Here is a 16,421-nt window from a genome sequence, read left to right as displayed (position 1 = left end):
GAACAGCTTAGAGGCTGCTGACAGAGTTTGAGAGCACTGACAGTGTTCACCTTTTTCATGGGAACTTACACAGGAGCTAATACACATTGAAGTTACACATATTGTTAAAATATAGAAAAGAGATAATTCTCAGGCTTCAGTATATATTTGGCTTATTTCACCATTTTCTCTGTTTTTTTTGTTTGTTTTTTTCTTTTTCTGTGTTTTGTTTCAAATTTCTTTCACATATGCCCAAGACATGCTATCAGAGGGGGAGGTTTGGTCAGAATATCTTCAGGTATAATGGAACCCGTTTACTCTGAGCTTCCTTAGCACGCTTTCTGTCCTACTACTACAAGGAAACAAATGTAAATTGTGCTATCTTGACACTAGCCCAGTGAAGAAGACACTGAGTGTTTTCAGTACCTTAATTAATTAATTAATTAATGAAAACACGGAGAGACCGTTTTATTTATCGCAGCTAAGGGCACGTAGGGCCCGTTTTGCCCCGCAGGTGCGGCGGTGCCGTCAGCTCGGTGCGGCCGGCGACGGCAGGGCCCAGCAGCATCCGAGCGGGCGAGCGGCGGGGCGCGGCGCGGCGCGGGGAGTCCGCACGGCCCCGGCGGGGAATTCACTTCCCGTCATCCACACGCCATCTAGCGACGGAAAAAAAAAAAAAAAAAAAAAAAAAAAGTGGCGGGGGGGGATGGCTTTGCACGGGAGCGGAACGGAGAGAAGGAGGAAAAGGTTCCCATAGCCGTCCCAGCTCTCGCCTTTCCCAAAGCTGGTAAGGGGCATTTGGATATTGAAGCGAGAACTCCGGTAGTGAGGAGCATCGCCAGGCATTTCACCCCCCTCTTCAATCTTTCTTTCACTAAATAATCGTTCCCCTTCCCCTGAAACGAGCTGGCGCTCCCGAGAAATCCCCTAGATACCTCGCCTAAGCCATCCCCGCCGCCCTACCCGAAACACCGATCCCTACCCGAAACACGGCGAACTCCAGAGGCTCTGCGCGGCGCTGCCGGCGGAGGGCTTGGACCGGGCGATCCCGGCCCCGCAGAGACACACTCATGGAGAAAGACACACGGACAGAGACGCGCGCGCGCACACACACACACACACACACACACACACACACCCCGAGCGCTCCCCGCCGCCGGCAGAGCCCCTTTGTTCCGCGATGCTCACCCCCCCCACACACACACCCTTATCCCCCCCCCCGCCCCCGCGCCCCGCTCCACCGCCCCCCTGCCCCTCCCTCCCCTGCGCCCCTCGCCCGCGGGTGGCGGCGGCGGCGCGGCAGGGCAGGGCGGCATGGCCCGCCCGCCGCGGGGGAGGCTGCGGGAAGCCCCCCCCCCGCCCCCGGCCGCGGCAGGGCCTCGCCGCCGCCGCCCGAAGCCCGCAGCCCGCGGCAGGGGCAGGGGCAGCGGCCGCAGCCGCAGCCGCGCCTGACGGCAGCCCCGCGCCGCAGGATCCGCGCCCCGCAAAGGACGTGCTCCGCCGAGTTGCCAGGCGCGATTACGTTTTTTTCCTTTTTTTTTTTTTTTTTTCCTCCCCCCACCCACCCCTTGAACTTGTTGCTTGGCGCTCGGCGGTGGCGGAGGGGGGGTGGGGGTGGGGGAAAGCCTTATTATCGATGTCCCTTTGGATGCGATCGAGCTTTCTCAGGAGCAACTACTTCCCCGCCGTTCCCCGCGGGGCGCGGAGATCCAACGGCGGAGCCCGTATTTCCAAAAGTCTCTATGCAACTGAGCGCTCTCGCCAGACTTTCCCAGGTAGGTGCCGCAGTCTGGGCACGTCCGGAGGGATGCGAGAGCAGAAGCGAGGGGAAGGGGCGAGAGGCAGGATTGATCCGGCCCCACCAAGCCGCGACCTGCAGCGGCGGGGCCCCGCGCCCCTGCCCCACGCCCGCCTCCGCGTGTCCCCCCCCTCTCCCCCCACGCCCTCCCCCGGCCCCAGGGAGCCCCTGCCCCGCTGCCGTTCCAGCACCGGGCTACCCGGCTTCGCCCTCCGCCGCCCGCTCCCGAGGATGTCCCCCCGCATCCTACCTTCAGCGGGTGGCTCCGAAGCCCCCGCTCCTCCCCTCGCTACCGCGGCCCTGCCTGGCCCCTCTGTCCCCGCTCCGGATCACACCCTTTCCCTGCCCCGGCGCCCCGTTACGGGAGGAGTCCCCCCACCCCGCCCGCTCCCTGCCCCGGGGCGCTCCCCCGTCGCCCCTCTGCCCTTCAACGCCTTTCCTCCACGGAAAACTTGCCTTAAAGTTTAATGCTGCCGCCCGGAGCTCCTCCCCCTGCCCGCCGGCTTCCCCGGCCCCGAGCTTGGGTCAGGAGGAGTCCCCGGGGCGGTGATCAAGGTCAGCGAGAAGATTCGTCCCGCTGCTGCTTCAGGGCTGCGGCCGGGGACGTGGGGGGCGGCCCGTCCGGCCCATCCTCTCCTCCCTGCCACGGGGAGCGGGCGGCGGCGGCGGGCGACCCCGCTGCAGCCCGCCCGGGGAGGGCTCCGCTGGCGGCCGCGGCCCGGCTCCGGCAGCGGGCGGGGAGCGGAGAAGGGGCGGGCGGAGAGGCTGCATGGCGCGTGGAGGAGAATCTCCTTCCAGGTGGCTGCACCGCTGCACCAGGGCTACCAGCCGGCTCCCGCGTTTAGAGCTCCGTGGACCGCTGCTTCCATCCGGGGGCCTCGCATGGACCTCGTATCCAAAGGATTTGGCTGCTAGAGAGTTGTAGCTGCTTTGAATACGTTGATTTTCCAAGTGCCCTGGTTCATTGTCCTAACTGGCCAACCAGCCCCTGGAAAGGATATTCTAGGACCAAAAAAAAAGGGGAGGAATCAAAAAGGTGGCCCAGTTAATGCTGCAAATCACAACAATGTTCGGAAATTCTGTTGCCTTGAAAACGTGTGAGCGTTTGTATTTTTCTTATCACTTTCTGTTTTAGTGTCTGGACCAGAACTGTCTGTAGATTTGCTCCTTCAGCTGTAGTAACTGTTTGGGACCATGGCAGCAGGAGTAGCAGCATGGTTGCCCTTTGCCAGGGCAGCGGCCATAGGATGGATGCCAGTGGCCACAGGTCCCATGCCAGCTGCTCCACGGCAGGAGAGGAAGCGAAGCCAGGACTCCCTGATTGTGCTGAATGTAAGTGGCATCCAGTTCCAGACGTGGCTGGACACCTTAGAGCGCTACCCTGACACCCTGTTGGGCAGTTCAGAGCGGGACTTCTTTTACCACCCTGAGACACAGCAGTACTTTTTTGATCGGGACCCTGACATTTTCCGCCATATTCTCAACTTCTACCGTACTGGGAAGCTTCATTATCCCCGCCAGGAGTGCATCTCTGCTTATGATGAGGAGCTGGCCTTCTTTGGCATCATCCCTGAGATCATTGGCGACTGCTGTTATGAGGAGTACAAGGATCGCCGGCGTGAGAATGCTGAGCGCCTGCAGGATGATGCCGATCAGGATCATGCAGCTGAGAGCTCCCTGCCCTCAATGACAGCTCGGCAGAGGATGTGGCGGGCCTTTGAAAATCCCCACACCAGTACACTGGCTCTGGTCTTCTACTATGTCACTGGTTTCTTCATTGCTGTCTCTGTTATTGCCAATGTGGTGGAAACAGTGCCCTGTGGGGTAAGCCCGGGTCGCATCAAGGAGCTGCCCTGTGGAGAGCGCTATGCCGTGGCTTTCTTCTGTCTGGATACCGCCTGTGTCATGATCTTCACAGTTGAATATCTCCTACGCCTGCTGGCGGCCCCTAGTCGCTACAAATTCGTGCGCAGTGTCATGAGTATCATTGATGTGGTAGCCATCATGCCATATTACATTGGCCTGGTGATGACAGATAATGAAGATGTCAGTGGGGCTTTTGTGACACTAAGAGTCTTTCGTGTCTTCAGGATCTTTAAGTTTTCCCGCCACTCGCAGGGGCTGCGTATCCTGGGCTATACCCTCAAAAGCTGTGCCTCGGAGTTAGGCTTCCTCCTCTTCTCACTCACTATGGCCATCATCATCTTTGCCACAGTCATGTACTATGCAGAGAAAGGTTCATCAGCCAGCAAGTTCACCAGCATCCCTGCAGCCTTCTGGTACACCATTGTCACCATGACAACACTGGGGTAAGTGCAGCTGGTGTTTGGTTACAGCCAACATTTCAACAAGTGTGTTGGCAAGAAGGTGCTCAATTTAAAAAAAAATAAATTTGGTAGAGAAAATGTGAGGGTAAGTTTTTGTCACAGAACTTCATGAATACAACTCAGCACTTAGTCTAAGTGTTTCGCATGGTGAATTGAGCTAAAAGTGTTGCTGAAATTAAAGTAACCTAAAACCCAAAATCACAGATACATTGAAAAAAAAAAAAAAAAGCAAACAAAAATTAATTCCCAAAACTATTTGGTGTCTTTGCTATTTTATCTGACATTTTATTTTGTTTTAGTTAGTGAAATTGGAATATTTTAGGAAAATCTATGAGTTATTCCTTGGAATTTTAATAGTGTATTATGTTTGCTGACAGGACAAGTTACAGTGTTGCTAAAGTAGTAATAGGGTGCAATATTTTAATTTGATCATTCATAAAAGGGTGTGGATCTGCCATTTTGTTTGAAGTGATGTATTGATGTAGACTTGGATATTGAGTTGGATATTGCAAAGTGATTTGCTTTCACGGAAATAAAGCAAGTATAGATACCGTAATCTTCACAAAAATGATTCCTAATGTCATTTAAGACTCTGGATATCTTTCCTTTGATTTTAAGTAACTATAACTTGGTCTCAAGTAAATGACATGTCAAGCTACGCTGACCCATGACAGGTTCTAGAAAATGATCTGAGGAAATGTAAGATTTTTATACGACAAATCTAGCTTATGTATTAAAACATAATTCTAATGACATTATGCAGTCTTCCAGAGAATTAGGAATTTAAAAATGCAGTTATTGACATTCAGACCGCGATGAAGTTTGCTGGAAAGATGGGTGATAGTATCATTTTTTTAAAGTTTCTTACTGATACTGGAATCTTATTGTAGAAGCTGATTCTGTGTACAAGGTTGTAAAATGTATATGTCTGTAATTCTGACAGGGATTTAGAAGGCTGACTAATTTAAGAAACTAATTTTGAGAGGTAGAGTATGAGCTGTGAAACTGAAAATTTTTTATTCCTTAGATTTTTTTCTAGTTATTTAATAATTACAGTTGTTGAAAGTCAAACTTTTTACTTTTCTAAAGCAAATGCTCATCATTTTATTAATCAAGCATTTTGCCACATCCTATTGGGACTGTTGAGATTTATGAAACGTAAAATTTTTAAATTTAACAAAATGAAAGTGCTTTATTATACTGTAATGAAAAAGTTGATTTATTATGTGCAATTTAATTTAGTTGGGAAACGGACATACCAAATATTGAAAAAGATAATGGGGCTGTGTTATGCCACCAATTTTTGCACAGGGCTTTTATCTTCAGCATGATATAAAAATGAAGATAAATATAGTGCATTGTAAATATTTCATTACTTGTAAGGGCAAGTTATGCTAAAAAGGAGTGACAGGAGCTTTGGGGATTTTAGTCTGCTTTTAAGGTTGCTGGATTTTTTAGATTTTCACTTTCTTCTGATAGTGACAAACTGAAGGGAGAAGTTAACATAAGGAACAAGTTATATATGATAAGCAGTTTCATAGTCCTATGCTTTTTGATGCTGATTCTTTTTGCCACATCTTTTTAATACGTGATGATTTCAACAAGTTATTTCTTGAGAATTTAGCAGTATTCAGAATGAATAATCTTATTATAGAGGAGCAGGAACTGGTCTGTATTTTTTTGCAATGAAAGGTGTTTCTTGAGTAAGTTGTTTTCACTATTATGGATGCGGTTTTGACAGTACTTGTCCATGGTACTGAACAAAATTTTGCCCTCAGCAGTAGGGTCAGTTTGCAGTTTATTATTACATGGGTATGATATCCATTTGGTGTTGTTAAGTTTTGTTTGTTTCTTTCATGAAATAATGAATACAATCCTATAGTTCCAGGTTTTGAGGTGTTGTACTGTGTACTGATGGGATTAGAACATCATTAAAAATATCTGAATAAAACCTAAAAACATGCTTTCAAGTATGCAGCCACACAATATTCATGATCTGAGGGGAAGTAAAAGAGTTAAAAAGAAAAATGCATGCTTGACTCAGTTTTAGAGGTAGTTTTCACAGAGAAAGTTTTGAGCAGGTTGCACAGATATTCAAAGCTTCACCCTCTGAAGTTCAGATATAAGTTCAGATATGACAGACATCCCAAATTTCTGGGAAGTCTTTAATCAGTGGATTAGTTAGATGTCCTTTTAATAATATCGTGATAACCATATAAAGATTATGTTTAAATGTTAAATACATATGAATAATTTAAATAGAATTAACATAATAAAAGCTTTGAACTCTTTTTAGGTGATGGAATAATTACACAAAAAGAGAGGGAAATTACAAGGAAAAGCAGCAAGGGTCAGTGAAAGCTGATTGTAATTAGTACTGCTATCTTTGCTTCTGTGCAAGGTCCTCTCATCCACTCACTAATGTAGAACTCCCATTTATTTTTAATTTTAGTTTTAGCTGAATTAGAGCTATATAAACAGGCTCTATATGAACAACATTTCTTCTTTTAGGAACAAAACTATCTGAAATATCATATTTTTGAAATGACAATAGCACCCAGCAGGCTATCTGAAATATTATAAAAATGCCTGAAAACTAATACTAAATAATATACTAATATAAAGTTGAGGTTTTGAGTCCTGGTGTCATTTTCATATTTTCTAGATAGCAAGGGTATTGAGTAAGTGACCTTTGTATTCTGGGGAGTTATTATCATGGAAGCAGGGCTATATTTCTCAGTTCTGCATGATTGCTGAGCAATTAAAGCATCTTTTAAAAACATAGGTTACATTTTTCTCTGCAGAGTGACAGTGACTTCAAATATTACTGCATTTTAACCTCCAAGGACATTCCAGCTCTTAACTGTTCTTGACTGCTCAACTCAAGTAGTACATAGCTGTATATAGAGACGTTATATGAAAGAAAGATAGGGAAGGAAGGAGGAGATGAAGCAAGCAAGGAAGGAGGGAGGGAAACAAGAAAGGTGAAAGGCAAAGAAAAAGAAGAAGAGGAAGAGGAAGAAGAAGAAGAAGAAGAAGAAGAAGAAGAAGAAGAAGAAGAAGAAGAAGAAGAAGAAGACGAAGAAGAAAGGGAAAACAGAAGGAAGGAAAGAAAAAGAAAAGAAAAAAGAAGAAAGGGGTAGAGAGAAAAGGGGGAAAGAAAGGAGAGAAAAAAGGGAAGAGTAAAGCACAATGAGAAAGGAAAGGGGAAAAAAGAAAAATGGAAAAAAAGACGAGAAATAAAATGAAAGAAGAAAGAAAACAGAGAGTGGAAGGAAGGAAGAGAGAGAGAGAAAGAAGAGAGAAAGAGAGAGAGAAAGAAAGGGTGGAAGGAAGGGAGGAAGGAAGGAAAGGAGGGAGGAAGGGAGGAAGGAAGGAAGGAAGGAAGGAAGGAAGGAAGGAAGGAAGGAAGGAAGGAAGGAAAAGACAGAAAGGTGGCTAGAGTAATGGCACTCACTCTTCCAGAAACTGAGCTGTCTGCTTTCAAATTTCAGTTTTATATTTTATCAGTATTAATTCTTGCAAAAGCAAAATAGAGAAGAGAGACAAGAGAATAAAAATGAAAAACATCACAAAGCAGTTTGTGGTGATTCAAGATTAAAAAAAAATAAATTGAAATCATAAAAGTTAGGGACAAAAAGGTCAAGAAGCAAGGCAGTGTAAAACATGGCAGAGAAAAAAGCTCAGGTTTATTGAATTGGGACTGACAGACTTACACAGGGGCTTGTGAACATCTACATCCATAATGACACAGTTATGACACCTGCTGCTGTCACCTTATAATGTGATAATCTAGTAACATTCCTTCAGCCTTGTCAGTAGCCAGCTGGAATAACTGGTAAGGTTTTGAAGGTGTCAAGGTGATGTTTGTTCCCAAATCTGGTAGAGCTGTAGTGTACTTTAATTTATAAATATATTATTCTTTAAATAAGGAACACGGTGCTCTTTTGTGACTAGTCCCAAAGCAATCTCACTGCTATATAAAACTTTTATATTTATAGGATTTACATTGGGTAGCTTTGTCAGGTCACATAATACATTTGTAGATGAGCACAATATTTTATGGAAAGAAGTTAAAACATAAGACCATTTATTTGTTTTGATTATGTAAACTAGAAGTGTGTCTCCTAGAAACAATAAAGCACCCATTCATTTTCATTATTTGTTAATGGAGCCCATAATGTATGAGGGACACCATCTAAGACATATCAAATTACTTGTACTGAAGACATTCATTATAATCAAACAGGTGACTAGATGTGACAGTAGAAAACTTCAAGTAGTGAACAGGGCAATAGGATGATGGATTTCATTTTCCTACACATTCCCTTCTCTTGTCATTCCTTTTCCATTCTCATCACATCCCTGGGGTATGTTTCATCTATTCACTTTCTTTGCTTTTCTTTCAAAATACCATTTTCCATAGTCTTCCTATTTTGTTATTCGTCAGCTGGCTTGGCTCCTTTCCTCCCTTGTTTCAGACAAGTTAAATGTTTATATTAAAACTCTTCTGGTTTTATTTTACTCTACTTCTTTGTTCCAGAGTCCTCATTCATTCTTCACGATTAGATCAAATCTTCCATTGATCATCATTGTCATTCATTTGACCTGAACTTTCCTCATAAGAGTTTTTTTTCCTGACCTTTTTTTTTTGATAGATTTTTCCTTATGAGTATCATAAAACTTCCACAGCACCTCTTTTTTTTTTTTTTTTTTTTTCCCCAAATGTCACACACATTATCTGGTTTTCCTTTTCTGTGAGTGCCTTTTGTTTCTTATTGTCTCTGTATGCTAGTTTGAAAACATCCACCTCTTCAGAACTCATATAAAAACATGAGTTAAATAAAATTTAACAAGAGACACAAAATTCAAAATCTTTATTCTGTGAACAATTTCATTAACAGTTAGAAATACTCTCATGAAAAATATTGCAAAGGTAAAGATTAGCAAAGCTGGAATACTATTTCTGTATCTTTCATGTCATTCATTCTTTTCGTGTTTGATTTTTTCAGCCCTGTTTCAAATTGCATTTTTCTATTTTATATTCTTGTACACAACCTAGTGATTTTTGGATTTTACAAATGTGTTTGGTGTCTTATTCTATTTACTCTTCACAGCAGAGACTTAGCCTGAATCGTTAGAATACTATATCACAGAGGAGGGACAAAGTGTAGTGTAGTGTAATCACCTTCAAAGCATATTGCTAGATATTCAGAAAGGGCTCCAGGGAGAATATGAAATACTAAAAAGCAAGGGTCATTTTGATAGCAGTGAGTAAAATTATTTGTTCTTTAATACAAAGAGGAGTCAAACTGCATTGGGCTGTTGCTGGCTTGACAGAGAACCTGGGTCATTACAATCCTGGTTAGTTGCACTGCTGACCAGCTTTCCAGTTAAAAAGATATACTGAAGATATCTTAGAGGAATGGCAGTTAGTTTACTTCACTCTTTTTCTTGATCGTGAATTTGTGAGCTTCATTTATGAAGAGCATGAAAGTAATGCTTAACAGAAAGAAATTTCTGCACAGAATGTAATTTATTTCCTCCTTTGGTGGAAACAGATGGAATTTTGTTTTGTTGCAGTTATTGTGAGAGAAGAATAAGAACTATGAGATTGCTGTGGACCAGGAGATAACGAAGAAATATACTGATTTAGGGCAGCAGAACAAATCGACTCAGAGAGTAATTATGATTGGTGCCTGATCTATTAATTATGGCATATCATTCAACTAATCCTCAGTGAATTTTGTGAATTCAGTAAGAGCCGTAAATGATCAAACCCAAGAAGTTCAAACTGAGTGATGACAATCTGTACTTGACTCACATTATTGTGCCCCTGTCTAAGAAGAAAAATTTGCAATATAAAAAACATATAAATGTATGAATAAAGTATTAGAATCAGTGCTACTGTGAAAAAAAAAATCTGGAAATTGAAACCATATTTCTGAACACAGAAATTTATAAACAGTGCAGAAGTAAGATGATTATCCAAAATAAGTTGACAACATCTTGCAGCTTCAAGATGACAATTTCCCAAACATTTGAAACAAAGTCTAATGAATTACTTCTAGTACTTGAGAAAGCTCAAGTACCAGAGTACCATGTAGTATGCCACTATAGTCTACTGGTTGCAGTTATCTCATTGTTCGTAATTTGTATCATGGTAAACTGATGAGAGTAGAATCTGGTTCAGCATCGGTTAAATAGATAGGTAGTTCAAAAGAAGGAATATAAATTAGAAATCCAGAAACAAAGTTTCAGCCTTCTCAGGTTTCATCAGTTACCTGACAAGGGAGCTGACAGAGTGATAGAAAAGATTCCGTATATTTCTGTTCTTATCATTTATTGGGTAATAGATTTTTGCATAAGAAATAGTCTTTATAACATCTGTTTTTTTCGGCATTACTCAGGCAGTGGAGGAAAGGTTTTCAAATTCATAGACAGCACTTTGAAATGATAGTTTTACACTACATTTTCTGGAACAATAGTAATAACCATGCTTGGACTTTAACCCCTATCACAATTAGTAGCCTAAATTCTACCATTATTTTTAAGATTTTTGTTTGTTTTTGTTTGTTTGCTTGCTTATTTTTATTTTTATTTTTTTCCCTGTAGTACTTTGATCTTACCATGCTTCTGGTGATATGTCATAATCCCTCTGCTAAGTAAAAACTGTGGGCTTTGTTTTAATGAAAAAAATCCATTTTTACCAAAGTATACAAAGAAATTTGCATTACTTCCACTTAAATAAATGGGACTTGAGATGAAATACAAAATAGAGCACCTGATGTGCAATGGGTGTAAGTATTCCAAATAAAAATGTTGGATACAAATATTTACTCATGTATTTCAAGTAGGAAGGCTCAGATCCAAACATGAGAGCATATGAAGATCATGTGACCAATACATCAGTCACAGAATATTTCAGTTTTGTTTAAAAAATCTTCCAGCAAAATTCATCTCTATTATAATTCAAATGAGACTGCTGTATTTTTCTTACACCTGAGTAAATAAAACTTAGGCATTTTTAGAAACCATATCTTAATGTACCCAGTCATCAGTACAAGTGTTTCTACTATTATCAGTACAAATTCAGGTATCAGTTAAGTCTGCAATTACAAGCTGACTTCACGACTGCTATTTGTGTAAATATTAAAGACATGGTGATATTATTCATACAAGCAATCATATTGCTTATGTATGTAGAAAAAAGTTTCCTTTCTTACATTCCGCTGCAGAATTTTGTGCCCTACTTATCTGCAGGTCTCCATCCTGAAGGTGGAAGCCTTTGGAGCAAATGTGCAAATGTGCTTAATTAGGACTAAATTCCACACTGTTATAGAAAATGGGAGGTTGCATAAAATCATACAAAAATGTTATTAACATGAAAAAAAAGTTAAAGTTTGCATATTTAAAGTATTTAGGAACCAAACACTGCAAAGAAGATTTTTAAAGGCATTTAGGAATCTGGAGATGCAGATAGGCACCCAGCTTGAAATCTCAGAAGAGGCTTAGGTACTTAGAAACACAGGAAAACACTTGAAAACATCTAAGCTGGGATACTGGGTAGACAGTTGCTTTAGAAAGCATTCTCCTTTGTACAAAAGAATAATTTCTAAGCTATGTAGAGTACTGTACAGACACTGAGTATGTCCTGTTCCAATCAAAATCAGATAGACCTTAAGAGAGTCTTGTGAAAATACAATATGGCCCATATTCACATAGCACTGTGGAATAAGATAGACAGCTGTGTGTACAGAATTGTTAGGAAAGAGTTATAAGTAATTCAAGGGAAGAAAAAAAAAAAGGATAACATAAGTAGGAGAGTAGTGTGAGGTATCAGAGGGAAAATATCTATTTTAATCCTCATTTTCTGCCTTTTTTCAAGTCAACAGTTCAGTGTAAAACGAGGTGTAAAAATGTGAGTTATGGTATGCAGATATTGTTCAAATAATGAAAATGTTTTTAGGAATCAAGCATAGAATTATAAAACAGTGTCAGGTAAGGTGGTCTGTTTTCTCAACGAAACATGCAATTTGAGGATTTATTGGTTCCAGTAGGATGCATAATTGGATTATATAAAGGAGATTTGTTAAAATTTGGATGTGGGTAAGAAAAAGTAAACTCTAAGTCTCAGTTTGGACCACTGAATATTCATCCCCTACTCTGGTGTGCTGACAAATATTTTGTCTTATGCCTGTGGTTTGTAGATTTAAGTGGTCAGTTTGAGGAGGAGTTTGCTTACATGTACTTTTTTTTTTCTTTCTTTCTTTCTTTTTAGTAATATAAGCTTTATCAGCATGGTCTATGGACTATAGATCTCCTAGTAGATTTTTTTTTTTTTTGGAGATATTGTATTTGTGAGTTGACTCTTAACCAGGTGGTCCTTAGCTCAATTTTGTGCTAGCTTACCACTTACAGTAAAGCTTCATATCAAAATTTAACCTATGAGGTTGTACTGCCAATGCTAAGAACACTTCTATATATTTTTCAAAACATAATGTAGAATCACATAGTATAGACATTAAAAAAATGTTCTAAAATCTTTCCTTGAGTATCTGCATAAACGAGTTTGGCTGTTTGAGCACTGAAGACTCAATTTCCTTAGGTAGATAAAACTTCCCATGGTGTAACAAACAATATAAACTTCTAGGATTTTATTTAGACTCGGTACTTCAGTAAATTAAAATAAAATAAGTATATTCCAGTATAGTTTTAAATCATCTATGATAAAAATTTTCTGTGTAACTTTGTAGAGGTACTTGAACTGATCTAATATTATGAGAATATATTACATTGTTTTTATTAATTATTTTCTTGAAAAAAAATATTTTGAGACAAAACCCTAGCATTCTTGAAAATATATATCCAGAAATATGGTCTTTTTTATTGTAATGACAGATTCTCAAAGTATTTTGGCTGATAACAGAGAACAGTCTTTCAAATTATCACTTGCAAGCATGGCTATCCAGGCATTCCTTGCTGAGAGTCAGACTGTGAGGTTGTAATGGACATAACGTAATGTTGTCTAATAATAGCTCACAGTCTTAAAGTGTCTGCTGCATCCTCACTCATTCTCTTTGTTTAGTAAGATGAATCAAAAGAGTTTTCCATATGAGAACAAATTTAATGTGAGTGGGATCCTTAATTTTCATTGTTGCTGTTATCTCCCTCCTTTTTTAACCCCAAAAAAGGAATTGTATTACCTTGATGGTGACCTTACTTACAATTTCTGCAACTTTCATCTCTCCCACTTGCAGCCAGTTAACAATTCCCTGTGCATCCTTATCAGCTATGGACAGCAACTACAGCACTGTGCAGAGTTGCTTAGGAACAACATCGATGATCTTTGACAAGGTGGATTACAGCAGCAACATGATAGTCCCCAAACTCTCCTGCTTCCCTCAGAGGAAGGAAAAGCAGAGTCTGAAGATGCTTTCCAAATCTGACTGTGAAGAGGGTATATACATTTTTGGTTTTCATTATCTAATCTCTTCATTGTTGGTAAATAGCAGGATAAGAATTGTGACCTTCCTATTGAAAGCACAGTAGTATTGAATAATCTTCTTTAGTAACAACTCCTTTTAACAACTTCATAATTTAAATACCAAGGTATCTTGTATACTTTACGGAATTGAGAATTTTTATTTTTTCTAAGCTTTTTTTTTGGTTGGCTTTGGTTATTGATGTACTTGTTTATATCATTCGATCAAATCCATGTTAAGACATGGACATCAAGAACTGGGGACAGGCAAAGCTAGACAAGCAAAGAATATAGACTTATATACATCTGAGAGCTAGAAAAGTTAAACATGCAACTGTTTCTTGTGTTTATTTGTTATATATGTTTACATAAAAAATTACACTGAATATTTCCATTGTAAACTCTCCAGTGATAGACAATTTAGTTGGTATCAATAGCATTACTTTTTTTTGCATCAGGATAGAAAACTTCAAAGGGTACAAACTGAAGCTTCCCTTCAGACTTACATAGTATTTTATAATAACTTTACTATAACTATAATTTATAATTATAGTTAATTATATAGTAAACTTATAGTAAATCTGTCCTCGAACTGGCTTAATGATTTGGCAAGCTCAGTATTTTTTTTTCTAAGTGAAAGGAAAGCTAAACTTTTTATCTGATTTGCCTGTAAACACACAAATCAACATATAGGATGGTAATCTGTTTCAAAAAGTGCTGAGTTTTGGAGATGAAAGCTTCCTACAAAAATGTGCAGTCTGTGATATGTATCCTGTATTTGTGGACTATGTGCTACTTCTGCCACCTCTCCTAGGGCCAGTTCTCTTTAATATCTTTATCGATGACCTGGATGAGGGGATCGAGTGCACCCGCAGTAAGTTTGCAGACGACACCAAGTTAGGTGCATGTGTCGATCTGCTCAAGGGTAGGAAGGCTCTGCAGGAGGATCTGGATAGGCTGGACCGATGGGCTGAGGCCAACTGTATGAGGTTCAACAAGGCCAGGTGCCGGGTCCTGCACCTGGGGCACAACAATCCCAAGCAGTGCTACAGGCTGAGAGATGAGTGGTTAGAAAGCTGTCTGGCAGAGAAGGACCTAGGAGTACTGGTTGATAGTCGGCTGAATATGAGCCAGCAGTGTGCTCAGGTGGCCAAGAAGGCCAACAGCATCCTGGCTTGTATAAGAAGCAGTGTGGCCAGCAGGGCTAGGGAAGTGATTGTCCCCCTGTACTCGGCTCTGGTGAGGCCGCACCTCGAGTACTGTGTTCAGTTTTGGGCCCCTCGCTACAAGAAGGGCATGGAGGTGCTCGAGAGAGTCCAGAGAAGGGCAACGAAGCTGGTGAAGGGTCTGGAGAACAAGTCTTACGAGGAGTGGCTGAGGGAGCTGGGATTGTTCAGCCTGGAGAAGAGGAGGCTCAGGGGCGACCTTATCGCTCTCTATAGGTACCTTAAAGGAGGCTGTAGAGAGGTGGGGGTTGGTCTATTCTCCCAAGTGCCTGGTGACAGGACGAGGGGGAATGGGCTAAAGTTGCGCCAGGGGAGGTTTAGGTTGGATATTAGGAAGAAATTCTTTACCGAAAGGGTTGTTAGGCATTGGAATAGGCTGCCCAGGGAAGTGGTTGAGTCACCATCCCTGCAGGTCTTTAAAAGACGTTTAGATGTAGAGCTTAGTGATATGGTTTAGTGGAGGACTTGTTAGTGTTAGGTCAGAGATTGGACTAGATGATCTTGGAGGTCTCTTCCAACCTAGATGATTCTGTGATTCTGTGATTCTGTGATTGAGGAAATGGTAGCTGCTTAAAGACTGCCACCAAGAACATTGTTGCTATTATTCATTTAACCTACAGTTTCTTTCATCGAAAATTTCCTCAAACTTTTGAAAAGTAATGCATAAAGTTATTCATGGGTGAGGCAATATTGCTAGTCATGCTAGTGAGCACTTCAGCATGATTCAGTCTGTTGCTGTAGTTGTACTGCTGCAGCAGCCTATCTCCTCTGGGGACAGTCACAGCTGCGGATCAGAGATGATACTGACTAGTTGTGTCTGGCACATGTGGCTGATGATTTTAGAAGACACCTCATCTTACAAATGTAAGATAAAAACATAGTTGTGGGAGAGAGAGATAGGAACCAGCTTTGTCTCAGTTCTTGAGGAGAAGGCAGAAGAAAGAGTGCCGTCTCACTGGGAGAAGGAATGTGAGCTGACGCCAAGCTGTGTGATGCAGTCGACACATAGGAGGGAAGGGGTGCCATCCAGATGAAGCTGGACAGCCTTGGGAAGTGGGCCTGTACAAACCTCATGAAGTTCAACAAAGCCAAGCGCAAGGTCCTGGATCAGGGCTGGGGCAATCCCAAGCACAAATATAGGCTGGGTGGAGAATGGATTGAGAGCAGCCCTGAGGAGAAGGACCTGGGGGTGTTGGTTAATGAGAAGCTAGACATGAGCAAGCAAGGTGCAGCCCAGAAAGTCAGCTGTATCCTGGGCTCCATCAAAAGAACTGCGGACAGCAGGGTGAGGGAGGTGAATATCCCTCTGCACTCTGCTCTTGTGAGACCCCACCTGGAGCACTGTGTTCACCTCTTGGGCCCCCAACATAAGAAGGGCATTGAAGTATTAGAACGAGTCCAGAGGAGGGCCACAAAGATGATGGTAAAGGAGATTGAGCACCTCTCATACAAAGACAGACTGAGGAAGTTGGGGTTGTTCAGCCTGGAGAAGAGAAGGCTCCGGGAAGACCTTAGAGCAGCCTTCCAGTACCTAAAGGGGGCCTACAGGAAAGCTGGGGAGGGACTCTTTATCAGGGAGTGTAGTGACAGGACAAGGAGTAATGGAT

At 41.9% G+C, this 16,421-nt stretch overlaps 1 protein-coding gene across 1 annotated transcript in view; it reads left to right on the top strand.

The window, feature by feature from the left end:
• Nucleotides 1-1,601: 1,601 nt before the first annotated feature.
• KCND2 (potassium voltage-gated channel subfamily D member 2) overlaps nt 1,602-16,421 on the top strand; it is a 299,209-nt gene continuing 284,389 nt past the window's right edge. Inside the window, exons 1-2 of the mRNA XM_040549987.1 lie at nt 1,602-1,754; nt 2,913-4,086. Of these exons, the coding sequence (XP_040405921.1) occupies nt 2,972-4,086 (1,115 nt within the window). The 5' untranslated portion in view covers nt 1,602-1,754; nt 2,913-2,971. The remainder of the gene's footprint in view (nt 1,755-2,912; nt 4,087-16,421) is intronic.

Source organism: Cygnus olor, chromosome 1, assembly GCF_009769625.2.
Source record: "Cygnus olor isolate bCygOlo1 chromosome 1, bCygOlo1.pri.v2, whole genome shotgun sequence".
Classification (NCBI taxonomy): domain Eukaryota; kingdom Metazoa; phylum Chordata; class Aves; order Anseriformes; family Anatidae; genus Cygnus; species Cygnus olor.
Note: the sequence above shows the minus strand (reverse complement) of the source record. Positions and strands in the feature narration are given on the sequence as shown.